This window comes from Trachemys scripta, chromosome 8 (assembly GCF_013100865.1).
Source record: "Trachemys scripta elegans isolate TJP31775 chromosome 8, CAS_Tse_1.0, whole genome shotgun sequence".
NCBI classification, from domain to species: Eukaryota; Metazoa; Chordata; order Testudines; family Emydidae; genus Trachemys; species Trachemys scripta.
In genome coordinates, this window is record NC_048305.1 from 5,932,719 (window position 1) to 5,955,517 (window position 22,799).

General features: G+C 49.5%; 1 protein-coding gene across 1 annotated transcript in view; it reads right to left on the reverse strand.

Moving 5' to 3' along the window:
* Positions 1-5,169: 5,169 nt before the first annotated feature.
* LOC117881570 (proton-coupled amino acid transporter 1-like) overlaps positions 5,170-22,799 on the reverse strand; it is a 33,370-nt gene continuing 15,740 nt past the window's right edge. The window contains 4 exon segments of the mRNA XM_034778979.1: positions 5,170-6,378; positions 6,380-6,603; positions 14,925-15,094; positions 20,056-20,222. Of these exon segments, the coding sequence (XP_034634870.1) occupies positions 6,340-6,378; positions 6,380-6,603; positions 14,925-15,094; positions 20,056-20,222 (600 nt within the window). The 3' untranslated portion in view covers positions 5,170-6,339.

The following is a 22,799-nucleotide window of genomic DNA, read 5'->3' on the forward strand; positions in this document are numbered from 1 at the left end:
AAAAAGGCAGGTCATGCCATATAAGGGCAAACATGCTGGGGTATTTTAATAAAGTATTTGCTTAGCATACTGCCCACTAAATTTAGCAGTTTCTATTGCTCCCTTTTGCCTCTCTTGGGTGCAGGTGAAGCCCTGTGAATTCTCCAGTGCCATAGAAGTCTCCACACGTTTAGATACAGTGCTTGGAGGGAAGGGAGGAGAGGTAGGAGATGTAGGCATAGATTTTCAAAGCTGCCTCTTGGCAATCAGGTGTCTAGGTCTATTAGAAATAGATGGGAGCTGGACAGCTATTTCCCCTGGTGGCTTTGAAACCCCTTCTCCCACAATGCAGATTTATAGTCACCCTGACCTCCCTTTTCCTGGTCAGGGGAGAAGTAACCAATTTGCACAGATCTGGGATACTTTAGAACCAGTCAGACTTGTTCATTTTATGTTGCACATGTGACCTCCATACCCTTATTTCCGTGCCAGGGAAGGGAAGGTGGATCTACAGATCTCCCTGCCAACTGCCTTCTCTTTTGTTTTTCCCTCCTGTGCCATTGTCATGACCCACATGTCTAAAACCTGGGCCCACAAGGCTCCTGGGGGTGGGGGGGTCAATGCTCCACCCAACAGCTTAATGGCATCAGCTAGAAGGCTCCACCTCTGGGCCCTGATTGGTGGAACACCCAAGGTCTTGATTGGCCTGTTCCCCCCCTACTTAAGCCAGAAGGAGGAACAGGAAGTTATCTGTACAATTGGGCTCCACCCTGATCACCGAGTGCTAACCGCTCCTGTCTCCTGATCCTTAACAAGCCTGATAACGGACTCTCAGTTCCTGAACCCCATTCTGACACAGGAATCCGGTCCCCTGTCCTACACTAACCCCTAGGCCCAGCCATCTATGTCCTGGATCTGACAGGAGTTTCATCATTTACATGCCAAGCCCTTTGGGGGCCGGGATCCATGGCTTAAGGTCATTGATAAAGCGCCTTGCACATTTTGGGTGCCAAACAATATTTAACAGTGTTGAATTGAATACTGAATTAATGGAGATATCCTATCTCCTAGAACTGGAAGGGACCTTGAAAGGTCGAGTCCAGCCCCCCGCCTTCACTAGCAGGACCAAGTACTGATTTTGCCCCAGATTCCTAAGTGGCCCCCTCAAGGATTGAACTCACAACTCTGGGTTTAGCAAGCCACTGCTCAAACCACTGAGCTATTCCTCCCCAATAATTAAGAATCTTAAATAATTATTAAGAACAGCCTACTTGTTACATATAAATGATCACAGCTGGTACCTATGGACATTTAACCCAAAAGGGTAAAATTTATCCAACATCTAAAAAAAAAATAAAGTTCTTAGTACAAAAACATCATGGAATCCTTTAATAAAATAAAAATAGACCTTATTTATTGAATAAAATAACAGAATACATGATCCAGGTACAGCACCAAATACAAATAAGTTCTTTCACTGGGCAGATATACATACTGTGTGCTGGCAATATATATACACATGCTGACACGAAAAACATACACAACAGATTAGATATAGTTACACATACACTTTTCCGCGTCACTGACCTGCTGACAATGTAGAAGTCAAATGGTAGGTCTCACTGATCATCCAGTCTAATGCTGGCTGTGACTACCTTATGTCAAAATACACTTCGCTCCACAATTATTTAGTCATTCCATGGATAAGTGTAACCCCAGGTAAATGCACCCTGCTCCCCACCCCTTTATTTTCATTTAAATATAGCAGAAAGGCCCAACATTTAAGCTAGCCCCAAAAAAAATGTGAATAACGTCCTGATCATAAGAATCTACAAGCACCTCAAATGTGAGGACTTCAGCACTGATTGCAGTCTAAATTCACAGCTACTTGAACTGCCAGGTCAACCATTCATTCTAACACCAGGGACCAAATGCTGTTCTCATCAGGGGTAAAGCCAGCGTAACTCCATTGACTGTGAATGGAGTTACTCTGGTTACACAGGGGTAAATCTAAAGTGGAATTTTGTCCCGGGTTTCTTTACCATTGCAGATGGGCATGTCATGCACTCCTTCCCTCTGCTCTGCCATGAAATGCCCTTTTCATTCCCTTGATTGGAGATGTGGTACCACACCAGAACTGGAGCCCCACTGGGAGTGAAGAGGGACAGTATGATATGCATGTCAAATGCGACCAGGGGCTCCAAAAGGAGATATGGCCACTTCTACAATATCACTCGAAACATGATCATATGGCCAAGGCAGTTAGTACAAACAAAACCATTTTCCCCCCTCTTCTGAGCCAGCAGCGAGCTGCTAATATTCAGAGAGCAAATAATCCCGTGTTATCCAAGTGCTCTGCAAAGTTATATTGAATCTATATTGTGTTCTGTGCAAGAGTGCCCACTGAGCCAACCCCTGGAGCTGTATAGTGTCAGATCAGCTCAGGGCTGACAACAGAAAGAGCTTTTAAATGGAGGTGGGGGAAGAGGGGACAGACTACAAGTTATCGCTCCCAACAGTACATGTCCCATTAGCAATAATTCTGACATTAGTATTTTACATGGTGTGGGGGAGGGGGGGTTGATGCAGTGCTGAGGTTAACTTGAACTGCCACTTCTACCTGGGGAAATGGAGAAGAGACACCCCTCAGTGATCAATCAGGACTGCCTAGAGGCCAAGAGCAGCATATGTGGATGGGTGGGAGTGGCAGGGGGAGCGACACCCACATTAGTGTTCCATTCGATGTAATAATCCTTACGCTGGCTGGCAGGCAAGGAGAGCCCTGCTGATAACAGGAGGTAGTGGCTATCAATTGCTGCCAACGTTCCATCAAGCAGAAGGCAAAGCCATGAAGCCAAGAGAAACCGTTCCGAGACTCCAGCATGCAATGATGCTGGGTAGAAAAGGTGCAGCCCAATGATTCTGCGTGTCAGTAATGAAATCAGACACCAGAGTAAGTTCTATATACAATGATCTTTTCCATTGCACTCTTGCCATATGTAGCGTGCACGTCAGGCTCTATTCCCCAGTGCAGTTCCATGAAACCGGGGCCCTGCTGATCCTGATCTCGCTCACACTGATCTCAGGGCAGTTACTTGAACTTTACACCAAAGCAAGCGACATCAGGGTCAGGTCCTTGGTCTTAAAGGGACACTCCAGCAACTGGCAACTCAAGAGTGTCCCCTAAGTAAACAGTAACAAGCCCTTACTGGCGGCTGGGCTTGCTATGACCTTCAGCAGGAAGGCTGCAGATGGAGCAGGTTTTGCTTTGCAGCTGCAGCTACTCCGATGACGTAAGCGGCAGTGAATGTGTAAAGGAGCATAAGATATAGCCACCTGCAGCTTAAAAAAAAAGCTACACCACCACATGACTGGCTTGACAATCTTGCAGGAAGACACCAGGCTTGGGCACACGGGTGTAGAGGTCTCGACAACATATGCACCCTGTGCTGAACCAAATGCAATTTCTATACTGTGGCTGCATTGCGGGGAAAGAGGCTACTTACGTAGCCTCCGTACAATAGGAGGGACCTGGAGGCAGTTTATGTATTGGAGCTCATCTCCAGATAGCTTCTCATCCTGGCATTTGGTCTTCTCTCAAAAGAGGTCAAACACCAAAGAACTGTAAGCCCCGCTGTTCTCCAGTGTCAGAAACAGGATGCTCGCATGCCAAATTTGCCTGTATTTCCTCAAGTTCAGTTCAAACCAATCACAGTGTTCCTTGCTGAAACCAGGGCTGGCTCTCGGACCAGATGGGACCCGTTCCTAGAATCTGTTGGCTGCACTGAGGCTGCAGAGAGAGCAGGGTATCTGCAGGGTGGAGAGGGGATCTCTAAAGGAAAGGTGTGCCCCCGGGAGGACACACTTTGAGGCTTTGAAGGAGAGGTAAGAGAGCGGAAAAGAAGCTTGGCCCACGTCAGGGGTTGGAGAGGTTAGTCACAACCCAACCTCTTGGGTGCAGCAGGACCTGTCAGCCATGTTTTGGAATTTCCATTAAAAAAAAAAAAAAAGCACACAGTCCATTTCCAGGCTGTAGAGGCTAGCGGCTAGGCCCTGCTAATTACCTAAGACAGCCACTTTGCGGCCAAGGGGAAATCAAACCCTGCTCCCATTCTAATGAAATGAAATGCTCCAGGCATTGTACAGACTGATCTTTCCATTGCTACACTCGGCCAAGAGCTCAGAGGTTTTGGATGGTTTAGAGACAGCATCAACCCTCCCTTCAGACCATTCATATTACAGCACAGGGCTTTGGGAACAAACCTCTGTCGATCACCTGCTGCAAGTTTGGCTTCCAAGCTTCTATTTCAAGATGAATATACATTGGCCCTACCTGCTCCATCCTAGTTCAGCCCAATGCCCTTTCAGACTGGGCTTACTTTTAGACACGAGATTAAACCATCCTGCTGGGGTCTTGGCGGCGCCTTTAAAAATCGATGTAAAAAACTAAATTACAAAAAACAATCACTACAAAGTAGTCCTGGATGGGTCTGTGCTCTGAAGCATATACTGGGACGCTATTTGATTTCCAGCCGTCACTTTACGAACACTCCCTTCATTAGTGCTTTCATTCAGACGTGAGTGATGCCTTCCTCTTACGCTAACCAGAAGGAAGAGATTTTTAAATCAAACCCTGCATCCAGGTCCAAGATCGCTTACTCTAGTCCTTTGGTCATTGACAAACTGTTACAAGCCACATGAATGAGAGCTATGGTGTCGTGTCAAGCCATTCCTTACCAAAGCATGACCATGCCAAAGCTTTAAACAGCTTATCGCTGTCTAGAGATCCAGTGTGAAGTAAAGGGAAAGGAATGAAAGAGGAACACGAAAGAGACAGCTCCCTTCCCTCGCTAATCAAACCAAGTGGGTAAAACAGAGAACGCTTCTTCCTACCTAGCAAGTAGTGGGACCCCCACTTAACTAGCTGGAGAACAAAGGATAGATCCAGCAGGGGAAGGGAAGAGGAACGCAGGTTCATTATAACAATGTGCCTTCGGTTCTCGGCGTCATGATTCAGCATTTGCGCGATCAGTGATTTATAACAAACAGTGAGGTAGGGGCGTAGCTATGGTGGGTGTAAACACAAGACATCCCTTGTAGGCAGGGTGCGTTCCAGGGGGAGGAGGAGTGAGCCTAAAGAAGTACTGGCAAGGGGACATCCCTGTTCCGTGCCCCCCCCACCCCCCCCCCTTTTTTTTTTTTTTTAAAGAAAAGGTGTAAAGGAAAGTGGGCTCCTAGTTCAAGAATAAAATAACTGCCTCAGCAGTTAAGTACCTTGGAGCCCCCAGACACCCTCCCAGCCTGTTCCGTGGGTACCTTGTTCCTAATGCTTTCGATAACCCCAGATCCCTTATACAGAGTCTACAAAGGGGGGAGGGGGGGAATCACAACTAAACTTAAATCAGGGATTTAGCACAATCCCCCAATTCCTCTCTGAAACCCAAACACACAGACTTGCCTTATCCCACACTACCTACAATGGACGGAGCCGGAGATGGGGTGTGGTAGGGGGATCTAGGCTGAAAAAGGCCCTGACAGACGGGTTTGTAATGTGGCTTCCAATAAACGTTGCCATCTAATGCTCATGTGTTTGGCTCCTCAAGCTAGAGAGTGCTCTACCCCCTGAGGCCCGGCTTACCCACAGGAGCGTTAGACCGGGCTGTGACAGTCAGCCTGCCAGGGCAGCGCATACAAGAGATTCTCTCTCCTTGTGCAGTTTCCTGCTTCCTTTTCCCCTTGCTGTCACTGTAATTTTCCAGGTTCCACAGCTCTTCGGGATGTGGGCTCTAATGTGTCACTCACTGGCTGGAATTGCTGTGTTGCCATGAATTAAAGTGCTGAAAAAAAAAGAATTGGCACCAGAAAAGACTCGGAGATTCTCTTTTTCTGGGCAGAGGGGAGTTTGGGAAGGGTAGAGGTACCCTTGGTTGTGAAGCAGTCATCTAGATCCCTGAACGAGCCCAAAGGTTTCTTCCCTCCCCTTGGTACTCTATAGTCTAGAGCATGTCCACTTCAAACTGCAGTACCTTGGCACCTGTAGGTATGTCATCTTAATCTGCCAGAAGGATCCCGGTGGAGCGAAGGAAGGCACTCCATCCCAACCAGGGGCCGCAAGTCATCTCTGCAGGGCTCCCAGACCCAAGCAATGAGACCCCCGAAGTGGGAACCGCACACTACGAGGAGAGGGAAAGGGAATCAGGGTCCTGTCTTTTCTGGTTGTGCACTGACCCTCACTTCTCCTGGACAAATGCCTTTAAAGAGAGGGAAGGGAGATTCGCTGCCATGACCCTGATGAAAACCCCGTGAGCTGCCAAGAGGCTGTATGGCGTTGCTGGGGTGGAGCGGGAGAAGGAAAAGGGGTCAGTGTACCAAGGCATTGGTGGTGTTGGAAATGGGGGGGGGTGGCCAGAGCCCAAAGGGACTCATAGGTGCCCACCACAAACCCCGCAAAGCCCAGGACGCTGATCAGGAGGTCTTTGGCGATGGTGACAGGGTGGAGGCCATCGGAGTAATAGGTGGTGATCTCCAGCAGGGGAGGGATGATGAGGGCGAGAGCACTGCTGCTCACGGAGCCCACCAGAGAGATGACGATGTCCAGGCGGGGGATCAGGATTGCCAGGAGGCCTGGGGGCGGGAGAGAGAGAGAGAAAAACACAGGGCTGTTAGTACTGGCACCTGCAGAGAGACCGCTCTCCTCTGAGCAGGTGGGAACAGACAGGCCACCACAACGTAAGGTGAATGAGGCAGCAGGGGGTCTGTGTTTGGCCCCCTGGATTACATCTCCCTCTGCCCACCAATCAAAGCAAGCTTTGCTGGAAGCCAGCAGCCTGGGTGTCTCTTCCCGCCTCCCCCCCACCCCAAGACTGTTAAAGTGACAACACACGTCTAGGGTACAGAACGACCCAATCCAGGCACAACCTCCCCCATGCCCGAGGCAGCACTGTAGCTTTTCAGGGGCTGGTCTTCCTGAATGGCCCCTTGGCACTCGGTATTGAGAAACCATTTGGAGCTTCACCTTGCTCCAGCATGCACACAAGATTGGCTAGAGAGACTGTGACCAGATTGGGGGGGGGGGGGAGGGGACTCTTCCTCCAGGAGTGCACTAGGGTGCCACGGAGATCCATCATGCACAGGGATTCAGCACCATCGCTCCTGGACTTGCATATCATTAAATGAGGAGAAATGCATGGGGCTGCACCCAGAAATCCCCACGGTGGCAGCTTCGCTCTGGGAATCAGTCAGGTTCACGGTCCCAAGAACCGTGGCCATTATCTTTTCCCAGAAGAACACTGACACGGCCACGCCCTCTCCCCTTCAGTCCAGGGAGCAGGGGGTCCCCTCGGTGGCCACCAGACCGAGGCATCGGGTTTGAGCGGGAATCAGAAGGGTGTCGTGCTCCCAGCTGGCTTGGCCACAGACTGGCCAGCAGCCCGAGGGGTGAGTGTCTCCTTGCAATGGGGAATGCTGCTCTTCAGCAGAGGGTAGGTTCCTTCAGAGCAACAGGATGTGTCGGACAGCAGCCCTGGACAAAGGAATAAACCACAGAGCTGCAAGCCTCATCAGCTGTCTCAGGACTCCCTGGACCAGGCTGGGCATCCAGGGGCAAGTTATTTTAGAGTTTAAGCTTAGCCCCCCCCCCCCACGGGTTCTGCTGCCTCTGTGGGAAGGTGGAAGGGAAGATAGGGGCTAGATCATTAGTGCACAGGGCAGCTTGCGATGGAGGTGGGAGGGGTGACCCAGCGCTCTCACCAGTCAAACGTTTACACCTTCAAGGGCCCCTATGGAACAGAGGCCCACTGGCTGGGGTGAAGCAAGGCACTGATGTGGAAAGCAGACAGCGCGGCCCACTGCACAGGATGAGTTCAGATTGCTGTTCGGAAAAGGCATTTTGAAGTGAGAGCCAGTAATGGCACCATAGCAATAGGACGAGGCTACTCTCAGAGCTTCAGTTTTATGAGGAGGCGGCTCATTTAACTTATTTCTATAGGGCCCATGATTGCGGCAGTGAGACACCCACTTATAGACAGCAGGCGTGGCCCCTGAGAACAAGAGCTAAAACACAGCTTGTTGTCAAAGGCCCTGGGTCTTTAGCATCGTGCCCTGGAAGTCTTCTGGACTCTGGCTCCAACAGGCTACAGAGGGGAGTGAGCCGATAGCTGAGAAAGCCGGGCACACACAGGGCCGGACAGCCAGGGTCCCCCAACCAATCTTAACAGCAGTGACAGGAAGCCGAGCTAGGCACTAACAAGCCTTGGGCCAGTCTGGGCCTTTACAAACCTGGCAAGGCCTTGGACTGCAGTATGTGCTTACAGCAGGTGAGCAGCTGCACGCTGCACCCACTGCACAGGGACACCAAGGCCTTTGTTGTTCTGTGCACAAACAGAGCTTTTCTAGCTAGTCCAGAGTCACGTGTTTGCCCCCCACCCCACCCCGCCAAGTAAGGACTCAATTTTCAAAATCAGGGGGTTAAACCTCAGATTTACGTGCCCAGCGTCAGGTGCTCACGCTTCACATTAGAGCCAACACCAGAAGGGTTGGCTGAGTAACAGATGCTCAGATCGATGGTTGTGGGGACCATAAGAGCAATAAAGAGGATTTTCGAGGGACACTGATCTCTTAGGGCAGAGGAAGGGTTAAATAGGCATGACCTGTTGCGTGTAAGGAACACCACGAAATCCACTGCCTTCGTAGCATTCCAACTACCAACAAGCACTGTGGTCATTGGCAACGATCAAGGCAATATGGATCAAGAACATGATGCTTTAAAAAGGGAACTTGGTCCATTAGAGGGGGAATTTTTATACTAGAACGTGAAAGAAAAACACGCAGGTTCCTTGGCCAGGCGTTTTCTCTATTCTCCAACGTGTGTGTGTCCGATATTGTGTTGAAACAACAGCTCTCTCCTTAATACCCCAGCCAAGTCACAGTCCTGAATTAGTGGAACCATGCTCTTGTTAAGGAAGGTAATTGTGGTGTCACACGTGGAATGGCAACTTCAACCCTTCCCACCTCAGGGCTTGGATGGTAGTTAGAAACGTGCAGACGTTCGCCACACGTGTCCCATTTTCATAAGGTACCTCCTGACTTGAACAGCTAGCAGTGAAGGGAATTTACTGCAGTTCTGCCTTTGCCACTAGAGGATGCCTCTCCTGGCCATCTTGAGACAGCCATGAATGAGGGTCACAGCTCCAACTCAGCCCTCACTTAGATAGGAAATGTGTGTGCAAAGAAGAGGGAGGAATGGAGAGTGACACCACAGAGGCTGAGGCAGGGGGGTGGTGGGGAGACCACCACAGAGCAGGAAAAGACGTCAAAGGCAGCAGAGGAAGCGGGACAGCGCTGCCTCTGACTTTACCATTTGACACGCTGAGTTGGTTAAACAATGACCTCCATGATAATGACCCGAAACCCGGATCCTGCTGCCGGGCCAATGCCTTTCGGTTCTTTGTTAACAGAATCTGTAAAGTATTACAGGCCCCACTGAACGCTATCTGCAGTCCCAGCATTCCTGCACAATTCACATTCTTCACCCGGACAGTAACTGCCCAGAAAAAAAAGAGAAACTTAGCACCCTGCTCTACCCAGAAAGGTGTAAATTAAAACAGAGGTCAGTGCCCATCTTCTGGCACCAGTGCTGAAGGGCCCTCATCACAGCGAAGAAAGGAGCACGCGACGCCAAGTCAGTCCGGGTGACAGCCAATAGACTCCACTTCCAGAAACGGGAACACCTTCTGACACTCAGTTCCAACGAAAGGGCCTACCAGCCACATGCTGTCATGAGACTCCTCACATCCATCTCCGCCTCTCCCCACTTTCCCAGTGTCTCAGGCCACTCTTCCCCTCGGCTTCAACGCTTACAGAAAATACTTACCCTGGTTTAACTGCCCCTAACGATTTCCATTACTGAAGTTGCATATTGGGCCCTGGGTGTGATACATGCTCTGCTACACAGAAACGGAGAGAGAAACTCCGAGCTACTTGTGGGATGTTCTCTCAGCCTCCAGCCACATTAGCCTGGGTGTATGGAGCTTCGTTTTTTGTAATCCTAAGCAGAATGATGAACTTACAACACCGAAGAGAGACGACCCAGTGGTTAGGGCACTAGTCTGGGACACTAGAGAGCGGAGTTCAATCCTCTGCTCCACCACAGATGTCCTGTGTGGCCTTGGGCAAGTCACTTAGCTTTATAATGCCTCCGCTTCCCATCTGTAAAATGGCAATACCACCACTTCCCTACCTCACAGGACTGTTGTGAAGATTAGTGCCTTAAAGCCTGAGGCACTCCAACACTACAGTAGTGGGGCCAGATAAGTACCACAGACATCAGTTCAATAAAATAAATCAATTAAAAAAAATTGCTGTAAGGGCCAAAGCCCCAAACAGCCAACTTATTAGGAAAGGAAAAGACAAGGTGGGTAGCTCTCCAGCCCTCTTCAGCTCTGGTGCTCAATGGCATTGTTAGGGCTTTTCAGTAACACAAAATCCTAAGAAGGAAGGCAACCGGATTCTGCACAACAAAAAGATTCCCGGCAATGAAAGTAGGGCACTTCAAAGCATAATCACCACAGAGAAAAGGAAATTGGTTGATTGCTTTGAAAACACGGCCTGTCAAAAAAAAAATACTGTCTGCTACCCACTCAGGGGAGGGGGGGAATCCAACTCCTAGAGCCCAGGATATAGAAAAAACAAACATGGCATTTTTGCACCCAGAGCTTATTTGTTTTAATATGGGTCACCAGAAAACGGATCTCTTGTGCAACGGAACAAGAAACGTGCTTGGAAAGAAACGTGGCGCTGTTCAGCTTGCATCACAGCGCCCCCAACACCAAGGTCTTCAGTCCAGGGGTCATTCTGCCAATACAGCTGCGGGGTGAGGGGCAGCAGGGTAAGACGGCAACTCAACTCTATTACAGCTCCTGGAGCCGAAGGTTCTGACAGCCTGGGAGTCTGCATCGCGTTCGGTGGCTATGTGACCGTCAGAAAGCAAAGTACAGAGCCACCGATGCAGCAACTCGCTTAGGTGAGCGCCTCTGACAGAGCTTTCTAATCATGTCACAAGATCAGGGCCTTGAAAGTAACAGCCATCTAATTCCACAGCACGAACAAGCCTGGCTGGTTAGCTGGTTTCCACGGTGAAACCTCAGGGAGGGCCGAGGGAGTGCAACAGAAATCTGTTCTCTATCGAGTTTTGCTGGAATTAAAGACAATGTGTCAACACAGGCAGCAACTCCTGAGTTAAGGCCAACTTGTCTTTCCGTGGCCCCACCGTGCTTAGACAGTTCAGGACCTTCTTTAGCATAGGGTTTTGCAGATGTGTGCTGCTGTCAGTCTCTGAGTAAGGTTACAGCAGCATGAGACCAACTGGATGCAGAGCTCACCCTACCCCTTTCCACTGTAAATATGACCTGAGGAGAAAACCAATCCGGTGTGTGCTCTTGCCTGTCTTTGGAGCATAGGAAAAAGGGGCGAGGAAGTAGTCTTAGGGTTTGTCTATCCCCTACAGCACTGAGCTGCTGTGGCACTTAGTAAAGGCGCTATCTTTGCGGACAGGAGAGCTTCTCCCGTCAGCGTAGGTACTCCACCTCCCCAAGAGCCGGTAGCTGTGGTGACAGGAGAAGCCCTCCCGTCAACATCGCGCGGTCTACACCAAGAGTTCGGTCGGCATAAATGCATCACTCAGGGTTGTGGATTTTCCACACCCCTGAGCAATGCGGTTATACCAACATACATCTGTAGTGTAGCCCAGGGCTTGGTGTCAAGTCCGGTCTTCCCTGTTCTGCTGCAAGTCTTCCTGGAAAGACCAGGAGCACCGGAGCTGAAAGTTGTCTCAGACTGATCTGAGGTACAGAGGACTATGGCTCTTACGGTTTGGAGCAAATAGCCACAACCGACGCCACCTGCTGGAAGAAGCAGAGTAGACACCAGGGTTCTGGCACATTACCTTGCTTTCCTCAATGAGGTGATGCGTCTTTTTGCATGCCAGCTGACAGGAGCCAGCCCGCCAGAAGGCATGCAGTACCTAGCAAAGGAGACCGCACGTTCACTGATTAAGCAGCAGCGAGGTTAGGAGAGATGATCACAATCAAGCCAGCAAGCAGCTCACCCTATGAGTGCTGGAGTGAGAGATTCCTGCTACAACCTGTTCATAATGCAGCATCTTCTAACGCCAATAGGGGGCACCTCTGAGCAATTCATAAACTTGTAGCATTCCTGTAACTTTTCCCTATATTACTACCACAGCTCTGTCTGCCTGGAGTCCTCTGGTTTGCTCTAGACAAACATCTGGGCATTGAACTTTAGTGTCACCTGCTCATCTAAAGCAAGTCAATTAGCCTCTATAAGCAGGTTGCTGCTTGCACAAGATAGCCACAGATGATTGCCCTCAGTTACAGGGAGTAGTTCCCACTGAAGTCAACAGGAATTGTAGCCACATAATTGATGGCAGATACAGCCTCTCAAAATTTACAATCCTTTTCACCTCAAGTCAAACCACCTTGTCAGGAAGGTTGGTCAGTGTCAACGGCAAGATTAGAACTCAGGTCTTGGGCTCCCAGGCCTCAGAAGCAGGCTCAGCAAGTGGCCCAAACGCTACACCGGACAGAGTGATCGTATTGAGATACTGGCCACTACATAGAAGCAGATATTTCACTGGCACTGAGCCACTTCCAGGAACAGGCGGCCATCGGGCCACGCAACGGAGCGAAGGAAGCCTGGATCACTTACAAAGCTCCGTAAAAAAAGAGGCTTCACCTCTTGACAAAAGCTCCCAACTCCAATGGGGGCAGTATAAGCGGGGGGCTGCCCTGTTCCACTGCTTAACTCAAGTATGAGGCTTGCTCAGTTCTGGCTCAAGTTACGGGTGTGAGCGGGATGGGAGGGAGGGAGGGATGCTGAGGGATAACAGGAGCCACACACTTTTGCACCTCATTTTCCTCTCTCACCTCTCCCTCCCCCTTCCCCCAGTCAAAATAATCCCCCCCGTCTCCTGGCTCCACAGGGCACAACCCTACAGAGACAACTCGCAGGACAAGCAGAGTAACCAGCTGCAAAATGTGCCATCGTGAGCCCCCTACGACTTCTTCGATTGCGGTGGCTCAAAGTAACAAGATTAAAACCCCCCGGAGAACAAGCAGCAAAAGTAAATCACCAGTTGCAGTTCTTCAGCCTCAGGGGACAACCGTTGTGCTTTCCACAGATATTAATACAAAGGGCTTTTAACTGTGTAGGTTTTGAAGTGCTAAGCTAAAACAAATCCAAACTGCGCCCTCTCTTGTGACGCAGGCTTGGTCCAAGGCCATGAGATCATTCCAATTAATATTCATGCAAACGACTTAATGGCTTTTATCCTCTCTGAGAACCGCTGCGATCTCACTCATTCCGCTCCGAGTGCGCAAACCCAGCAGGAATATGTGCGACAAAGGAATCCATGCCCGGCCCCCTTAGCACCTCTGGGATGATCCTTTAACCCTTTGTTCTTTCCCAGCCTCTTGACGTATCCACACGGTTCCAGCCCTGGATTCACTCCAGCCTATTCCACTTAGCTGCTTGAAACGGTCAACTCCGGGTGTCTCTCGGACCTGGAGAGTCCGCATCCTGCTGCACTATTAGAGTGGTAATGGTGGGGAAGTGTCCCCTGGCACTGGGGGAGTGCTCTGCCGAGAATCTCTGTTCTAGCACTGTCTCCTATAGTAAAGAGCCCGCAGTACAGGAAGGCAGAAGGGTCTGTTTTTTTGTGCACACCCCCACCTTATTTCATCTATTCTGTCCCACTCTGACACTCCAGATGCTGGCAAATTCCTGTCCTCTTATCCTTCTGAATGAGGGTTCTAATCTTTCCAGTATTATCCTTAGTTCAAAGCAGAGCGGAGACCACCACACCCGCCTTGCTTTTTTTAATTCCATTTTCTGCTAGCTACATCTCTTTTCAGACTCAGGGAGGAAAGAATAAGTCACTAGAGAATAAAAAAGCCCCCGCACTTATTAGCCGGATGGACAATGGGTCTAAGGCAGGGGTTCTCAAACTGGGGGTCTGGACCCCTCAGGGGGTCACAAAGTTATTATGTGGGGGGTTGCGAGCTGTCAGCCTCCACCCCAAACCCCACTTCACCTCCAGCATTTGTGGTAGTGTTAAATATTTTTTAAATGTTTTTAATTTAGAAGGGGGGATGGAGATGCAGAGTTTTGCTTTCAAAACAGAGTCCACAGAATGCAAAAGAAAGAGACCTGGTGAAGTAGGTCAGTTATATATGAAAGTGTGGTTGGCCGATTTAACATGCTCCCGCTCCCTATCTTGCCCCCTCCCATCCAGCTACTGTATTAGCCAGCAACTTCTGAGCCACTGGGGGAAGTTGCCCGTTTGTGAGCTGCCGACAAGCCTTAAAGCAAGGAAGAGCAGCTAGAAACCGCCTGCAGAGGGTGTAACTGTCAAATACGAACGCACATGAGCCCTACATAAGCGGACAGGGAAGGCACTGCAGCGTGTGCTCAGTGCACCAGGAGGTTTGCCCCACGCTTTGCATTCTGAACGGGATTTCATCGCCCAACAGCCGGCACTTTGGGAATGAGTCCCTGATAAGTGACTTAACATGGGCAAGCATTGTGCAAGTTTCCTACGTGCTGCTCCGACACACAGACCACCTGCAGCTCCTACTCCGGGTGCATGCAGAGCCAAGCAGGACAGCCTCTGACTAGAGGCAGGGAAGGGATAGATGCTGGGCAAGTCCTAACCAGCAATACCTCTGATCCCATGCCACGGGCTCTCCTGGGCAGAGTCTAACAATTGTGCCGAGGGGTGTCAGACTGCGTGGAAGAGGCGAGCGTCCAGTAAGCAATGGGGGAAGATTCAAGGATACACTGCCAATACTTTCACAAGGGTTCCCACAGCGCTGGCACCCCATCCCCTCCCTGGAAGGTGAGCAAACCAAACGGGTTTGGCTCCTACTCACATGTCACGCAGACGAGGCACGTCCTGAGGAGCAGGTTGACCCACAGCGCCCAGCGCTCCGGCACCTGGGAAACAGCCCCGGGCACAATGATTTCCGCAGGGACGTAGAACTGCAGCGCGTAGGTGAAGAAGATCCCAATGGAGTAGAGCAGCTTGACAGACTGGTACAGCCTGCAAAGGGAACAGGGAGAAATCTAGTCACCTCCACTCACACCCCAGCTCCCTCAAGGGCAGATTTAAGATAAAGCAAAATAAAAATAACTCTGCGACAAGGGAGAGAGAACTGGGCTTAATCCCCATGTCTGTGAAGCCAGCCCCGCAATCCATGGATAAGGGGTAAGTGAGCATCTCATTCGCAAGACAGGGCAGCTCACGCCCTAAGCCCACAGCTGAAAGGCACTTGCTCTGGCCAGACGGCTCTGTATCCACGAGGAGAGAGATCTCAGTGTGGGCTGGTGCCCTAGCAGTCAACAGGACCGGAGTTAAAGGACAAGCATTTTAAGTGCTCTGACCCCGCCCCGACCATCGGGAAGGTACAAAGGGCCAGACTGACACAGGTATTTAGGTGCTTAAAGATGCAGCCGGGTGCCTGGGGGAATTTACAAAATTGCCAAAGGGAAGTGCCTGCCATTGAAAACAATGGGAATTTGGCACCTAACCTACTTTGGAAAATCCCACTAGATGCCTCACTGCATCGCTGGGCCCCTAAATACCTTTGGCTTCTGGGGAAGCTCCTCAGACCACATGTTCAGCCCCTGGCTTAAAGCAGGCTGCTGCTAGCCAGTTCCAGGGCTCTGCCGCTTGCAGATGAGTCTTCTCCCACTGCTCAGAAAGGGGGTCATTTCATATCCTAGTCAGGGTGGGTCATGGGGGCCAGGGTTTCGAACTTGTGAGCTCATGCACACACAGCATGACACTGTCCACTAAGCTCCTGCCGAATGGAGTCCCAAGGCCTTCGCTCAGCTACAGAACGGGCACTGTCCCAGCAGCGCAAGCTCCCCGACCACCTTCCCCAGGCAGACCTGCAGGTGCCACCTTTAAGGAATGCAGGAGGCTAATCTTTACAAGGGCACTAACCACTGGGACACCTGGCCACCCATCCACCAGGAAATGGGCAGAGACCACAGTTCGTCTCACAGAGGAGCCGGCTGATCAGACGTCAGTTACCACCAGCAACCAATGCTGGCTGTGAGCCAGTGAGCTAGAATTACAGAAGTTGTCGCTTATTACCTGTTCCCTGGGCGCTCTCTCATCCCTACCTTTGCTAGCAAAATTTGGGTTCTTTGCCGGAGGAAGAAAAAAGCTACTTTTCGCCTCGCTCTGCAGCGAGCCCGATTTTACTCTGTGCCTTAATATAAAAAGATCAAGGCTACCTTCAAAGCGGTTTATCAGCTTTCGACATGAATATTTCACAGTTTTTGATTACTGCCTCTCCCCCCCCCGCCCCAGCTAGGGGGAAGGACTGCACTGCAAGGATTAGCACGGGCTTAGGAAGTTAAACGCAATGCGGACGTCACCACTGCCTGCACTTTAACCTGCTCGATTGAAAAAAAAAAAAAAACACGACTATTTTTGGAGCTCGGCGCAGAGGGTTTGGGGGAAGGGACTGTTAAAATAGCAGTGCTGGGCAGGTTGTGTGTCCTGGTCAAGACCCTAGCTAAGTCCCCAAGTCAGCAGGGGTCTCGCTAAGTACTCATAATACAGTGACAGACATGAAGCTCTCAACTGCCGCAAACCTGGCATTGCTGCTCAGCATCCCACTAATGCTGCGTTACCCAAACTTACATTCCTCCGTCGATGTAGCCCACCGACTTCTGAGGAATAAACCATTCTGTGTCTGAGCACGTGCTCCATGGACAGATGTTCATCAGCCACCTTAACTTGGCATTTCCACACTTAACAGAAAGTTAGTTTTTACCCTCATTTAGGATCTTGAGTTTGTTTTTTGTAATACTTCCAAGTTATCGATACTTATTTACAATTTGATCCAAGTGTTGTGTCTGGAAATTAATTGATGTCTGCACAATGCTATGACAATATTAAGTGTTTCGTATTATTAGCTCTGCTCGCAAGGTGTAGAGGATTCCATTTCCCCAGAGACTGTACTGTCCACATCTTCACCTCCACAAAAGCCCACTCATCAGCGATCCCTCGGGGTCAAGGATGATCTTTCACTGGTTTTATTTTTCATGGGATGGGGCAATTGCCCTTTAAGGGGAAAAGAAAGCAATGTTCCTTTAAGGATGAGGCATGCTGGGAGTTTTCTGCAAGGTATAAAGCCCAACTTTTGAGAGGGCTCAATCTGATGTAGACTCCAAGTCCCGCAGGGGCCTGGCACATAGTTTAGAATCTGGATTTTTCTGCCCAACGTTTTGGTCATTTTGGTCTATAATAAAACCAAAGTTTATTAGAAGTTGCAAACAGCCCGAAGTGTGTCCAGAAGACACTGCACCGCTCTTACTTCCAGTTCTACTCACTGGCAGAGGAAGAGGTGCTTCCTTTTTTCAGCTTCTCAAACCTGCCACCCCCGAGTTTGGAAATAGCCACTGATGTTTTAGAAAGTGGATGATGCTGCAAAGAGGAAGGATGGTCTTGTGATTAAGGCACTGCAGAGAGCTGGGTTAAATTCTTAGCTCTGTCAGATTCCTTGTGAGACTTTGGGCAAGCTACTTTGTTCCTCTGCCCTTCAGTTCACCATCTGTAAAAATGGGGATAGTAATATTTCCGCTCTCCTACCCTGTGTCTTGCCTGTTTAGACTGTAAACTCTCTGGGGTGATGACTGTCTTTCTACATGTTTCTACTGCACCTAGCAGAATGTTTCACTTTTAGACACCAGAAGTTGGAGTCACTCTGCATCCTAGTAAAAGATCGTCCTCCCAGGAAGAGGGGCCCACTTAAATCCCCCCGAGTGGCAGAGGAACATCAGCAAGTCGAGACAAAAAGGGAGTTACACAACATGCCTTCTCCTGGACTTAGGCTGGCAAATGTTAAACCTCAAACAGTTTCAAAAGCCTCACATCTGTGCGCCTCATTGAATCAATTACCACAGCCTCCACGTTCCAAACAAGTTGCAAAACACAGCCCATAGCGGCTAGCAGACAGCACTGGGCTTTTAATTAGTTCCTGCTCTCCTGCCTCCCCGCTACCTTAGTTCCTCAGAGTCCTTTGAAACCTGCCTTTGACAAAAGAGAGAAGGTAGCTCTGTTGCTGGAGGGTTTTGATTGGAGCAGCTGCTGCACCTTTGTCTGGGCCCACTGGGGGCCAAGCAAATTTGTTTTTAATCTCATTCTCTATGACCAGGCTAAGGTGTGAAAAACTGGGATGGGGGTAATAGGTGCCTATATAAGACAAAGCCCCTAATATTGGGACATCTGGTCACCCTAAACAAGGCACTCCCCAATATCAGCCTATTAGGAATTTAATCTAAACAAAAACTGGCTATTTGGTAAAGCGTGCGGCTGCCTATTGACACCCATCAGAATGCCACACACAAGCCATTCCTGCAAGCACCCTGCTTGAATTGTATGTGTTGCCCTTGATTAATGAATGAAGTGTGTGTTGGACTGAAACGCACAATGCAAGCCCAGTAAAAACACCTGGCATTTCTCATCCCCAAAGTGCTTTAAACCCCATTACTTCTCACAGGAAAGAGAGGGAAACTAAGGCAGCAAAATTAAACGATTTACCCACGGCCAAAAGAGAGCCCTGTTTACAACCTGTCTCCCACTCACACCTTTCCCGGTAACCTAGAGGTCAGTCACCCGCAGACACTGAATAACTCTGATTGTCTACCAACCACCAGCTTCCTAATGAAGAAGTTTATATATATACACACAACTGTGGGGCAGTCTGGTCCAAAGGGGTAGAGATAGATATCTATCTTTGCAGCAGGATTGGAGCCTGATAGACACCCTCCTCTGTATTGCGTGTGATGAATCAGAAAGTCCAGCAAGGTTTCCACTTACAAAGGAAGACGCAGAGCAGAGGGGTACAGTATCCCAAGGAAAGAGGCAGAAGTAGCGCTTAACTAGTACCAGACTGGAGCCCGGAGGGAAAAGCTCTGCGATCTAAGCACCCACTCTGGAGCTATAGGTTCAAGGCCCACCAGAACCAAGCTTAGTCCTTATACGGATGCAATTTAGTGCCTGTGTTTTGGAGACACCTTTACATTAAAGCTCCTATGGCACTTTTCATAATGGAAGAGGTTTCCCTTGGTGACTTTGGCCAAAACCTCCCCTCCCCGATATGCTACACTCCACACCTGGCACTGCCTGCATGTCACTGATGCATGTCACAACTTATGGCTCCTTTGGGATAGAAAGTGCTTTGTTCATATTAACCCTCCCGCCCCTGCACCCATGTGTGATGGAAACCAGTTGCGGGTTCCATGGTAGTAGAACCTCTGTGCTACTCTTACAAGTACAGTGGAAAGACCAGGACAGTCAGAGCCAAATCTCTTCAGAAATGGCAGAGACATTTACTTTCGCTCTCCTGCCACAGAGGAAGTGACAGCAGACACGGGACAGGGCAAAGGCTGCAGGGCCACACCACAGGCCAAGTGGTATCCTGAGATGCTGCTCTGGACAGCAGGCGAGTGTGGTCAAGCTACTCATCCCCTCAGCAGCCCTGCACTAAGAGCTATTACATCCACCGATTCCCTTTCTGCAGCACGTGAAATGCGAGCTCCCCACACGCAGAACGTAAGAACGGCCACACTGGGTCAGACCAATGGTCCATCTAGGCCAGGATCCTGCCTTCCAAGTTGCTGGTGCTAGAGAGGCAACGAACCCAAAAGGGCAATTTATCGAGTGATCCGGCCCGTTGTACAGTGCCAGCTCCTGGCAGTTAGAAGTTTAGGGACACCCAGAACATGGGGCTGCATCCCCGGCCACCTTGGCTAATAGCCACTGATGGACCTATCCTCCATGAACTCATCTCATTCTTTTTTTTCCTTTCTTAAGCCATAGTTTGGCTGTCACAACATCCTCTGGCAATGAGTTCCACAGGCTGGCTGTGCGCTGTGGGAAGTACTTCCTTATGTTAGTTTTAAACTGCTGCCTATTAAGGTCACCTGGTGACCCCTAGTTCTTGTGTTACGGGAAGTGGTAAATAGCATTGACTGGAGACTCACCAGCAGTCGGGCAGGTTGAGAGTAATGCTGGCCTGGATGCTGGCTCCAAATCGCAGGTATCCCAAGGTCCCCAGGCTGATGTACAAGATGGTGACTATGGCCATTCCCACATACAGGATCACCGGGAAGTGCCGGGGATTCTTCATTTTATTTTCCAGGGGGAGCACCTGGGAGGAGGAGGAAAAAAACAAACAAACTGAATTCATTTCCCTTCCCTTCATCTCCATGGGTTCGGAGTCTAGCGCACCACCTCTGAGCCAGCATCTTCCTGGACAGGGCTGGCTGAGGAAGCCTCTTTGGGTCTGTGCCCCGTAGTCAGAGGAGACCCTAAGCAGCAGTGAGGAGCAGCCATGACACACAGCTGACTGTTGCGGTTTAGCCATTTGCCAACAGTGCAGCAGCTGGACAGGACAAGATGCTCCCTGGTCCACAGGGAACCTCCCCCACCTACGCCATGTTGCAACAAGACCCAAGGAAAAGGAGCAGGGAATCATGTGACTGCAGAGACTAACCAAGTCGCTGCGCTGCAGAGGAGTTAAGGAATTGGGAAGGTAACAGTAGGGTGAATTACAAGGCCCAGGGGTGGATTACATGGTCTAAGATTCTGGCATGAAGTATCCAGGCTCCTAGGAATCACATGGTCAAATCCTAATGGGGTCAGCTCATCCCTTCAACCTTCCAAAAGAAAAGGAGAGTGCCACACAATGTACCATAGCACCGAAAGCCCTGCCGCTATCTCCTCTGTGCGGTTAGACACCCATGCCATTTTCCCTTCCCTTAAATCCTGCTCTTGGGCAAGATTTCCCCTGTTGCGTGCTGCATCAGCTGGTCGCCACGCTCCACTCCAGAGGGGGAGCATCATCACCATCCCAGTGTCCAACCCAGTCTCCCTGCACTGCTGGCTCTCAGAGAGCTACTGGCTGGGATGGCCGGGGGTGGGACTAGTCTATACTGGGATGATAAAGTTATACTTTAGTTTGTCCTACATCTAGAACTGTTAACCGGCTTCACTATCTCTGTGAATCCTGTAGGTTTCCATTCCCCCCCTTCACAATAAACGGTTTCAAGAAACCCCCCTTCTCCCCTTAATAGATCAAAGGAAACCCCCTCTCACATTCTTCCTCATTCCTTAAGACTAATTGGCTTTACCATGTCATCTCCTGCTGAAAGTACAAGCACTGCATTCCTGTAAGTTATACATGAACTTCACTCAGGATGTACCAGAATGCCATTCAACTGATGTACTTTCTCTGTAATGCCCCGTCTGCTATTCTCATGCTTGGGCCACAGGTAACATAGCTGCTGAAGGAGTTGTGTAGGAGTTAGCAGGTGTCAGGTTTTATTTACAGGAAGCTACTAAGCCTTCCCTACTTTGTAAACACAGAGCTGATCGCATTCCCCAATCATTTCAACCAGAAGGTGATGGATTAGCAAAAGCACAGGTTTAAGCTATTTCAACTTTTCCATGAAATACTGAAAAACAATGAAGCAGCAACGCCTCAGAGGAATTGTAGTTTGGGTGCCTTATGCTCCCATTCTCCTCAAAGGGCTGGGCTTGCTAGCGGGACTACATCTCCCATGATGCTTCATCCCCTTGAGAGAGGGAATTCATGATAGAAGTCACTGACTTTATGCAAAGAAAAGTCCAGCCAGCGAGCCCATCCTATACAAGAGAATGGGAGCATAGAGCCCCCAAATTGCACCATTTTGAATCAAAGTATTTCAGGTTTTGTGCATTTGGCTTTCAACAACATATCGAAGTTTTCCATGGAAATCAGACACTTTTTGAACAATTTCATTCCACTGAAAATGCAGTTTTTTGTAAACTGCTGAGACAAACAATTGTCAAGAAACCCTAGTAATCAAGAGTAACAAGGCAGACAAAGACGATACTTTTCTGGGAGCATGGCAGGAGTGCATTGTGAAGTTCGCAGCATGTTGCTTTACCTCTACTCAAGCCTATGGTCACTGTGCTTAAGAACGGCCATACTGGGTCAGACCAATGGTCCATCTACCCCAGTACCCTATCCATGACAGTGGCCAGTGCCAGATGGTTCTGGCAGTTGGTTAAGGAGAACCCAGAGCATGGGATTGAGTCCCTGACCATCTTAGCTAATAGCCATTGATGGAGCTATCCTCCATGAACTTACCCAATTCTTCTTTGAACTCTTTATACTTTTGGCCTTTACAACATCCCGCGGCAAAGAGTTCCACAGGTTGACAGTGCATTGTGAGAAGTAGTACATCCTTATATTTGTTTTAAACCTGCTGCTTACTAATTTCATCGGATGACCCTTAGTTCTTGTGTTATGTGAAGGGTTAAATAACACTCCCTTGTTCACTTTCTCCACACCAGTCATGCTTTTATAGACTTCAGTCATATCCCCCGCCCCCTTACTTGTCTATTTTCTTAGCTGTTGTCAGTCTTTTTAATTTTTCCTCATATGGAAGCTGTTCCATACTCCTAATCATTTTCATTGCCCTTCTCTGCATCCTTTCCAATTCTAATAGATTTTTTTTGATATGGGGCAAACAGAACTGTACCCAGTATTCAAGGTGTAGGCATACCATGGATTTATATAGTGGCATTATGTATTTTCTGTTTTATTATCTAGCCTTTTCCTAATGATTCCTACCATTATTAGACTTTTAGACGGCTGCCGCACACTGAGCGATGCAGGGCCGACGAGAGGGGGAGAAGCCGGTACAAGTTACCGGGACCCGGCAGTCCGGAAGGAGCCCCG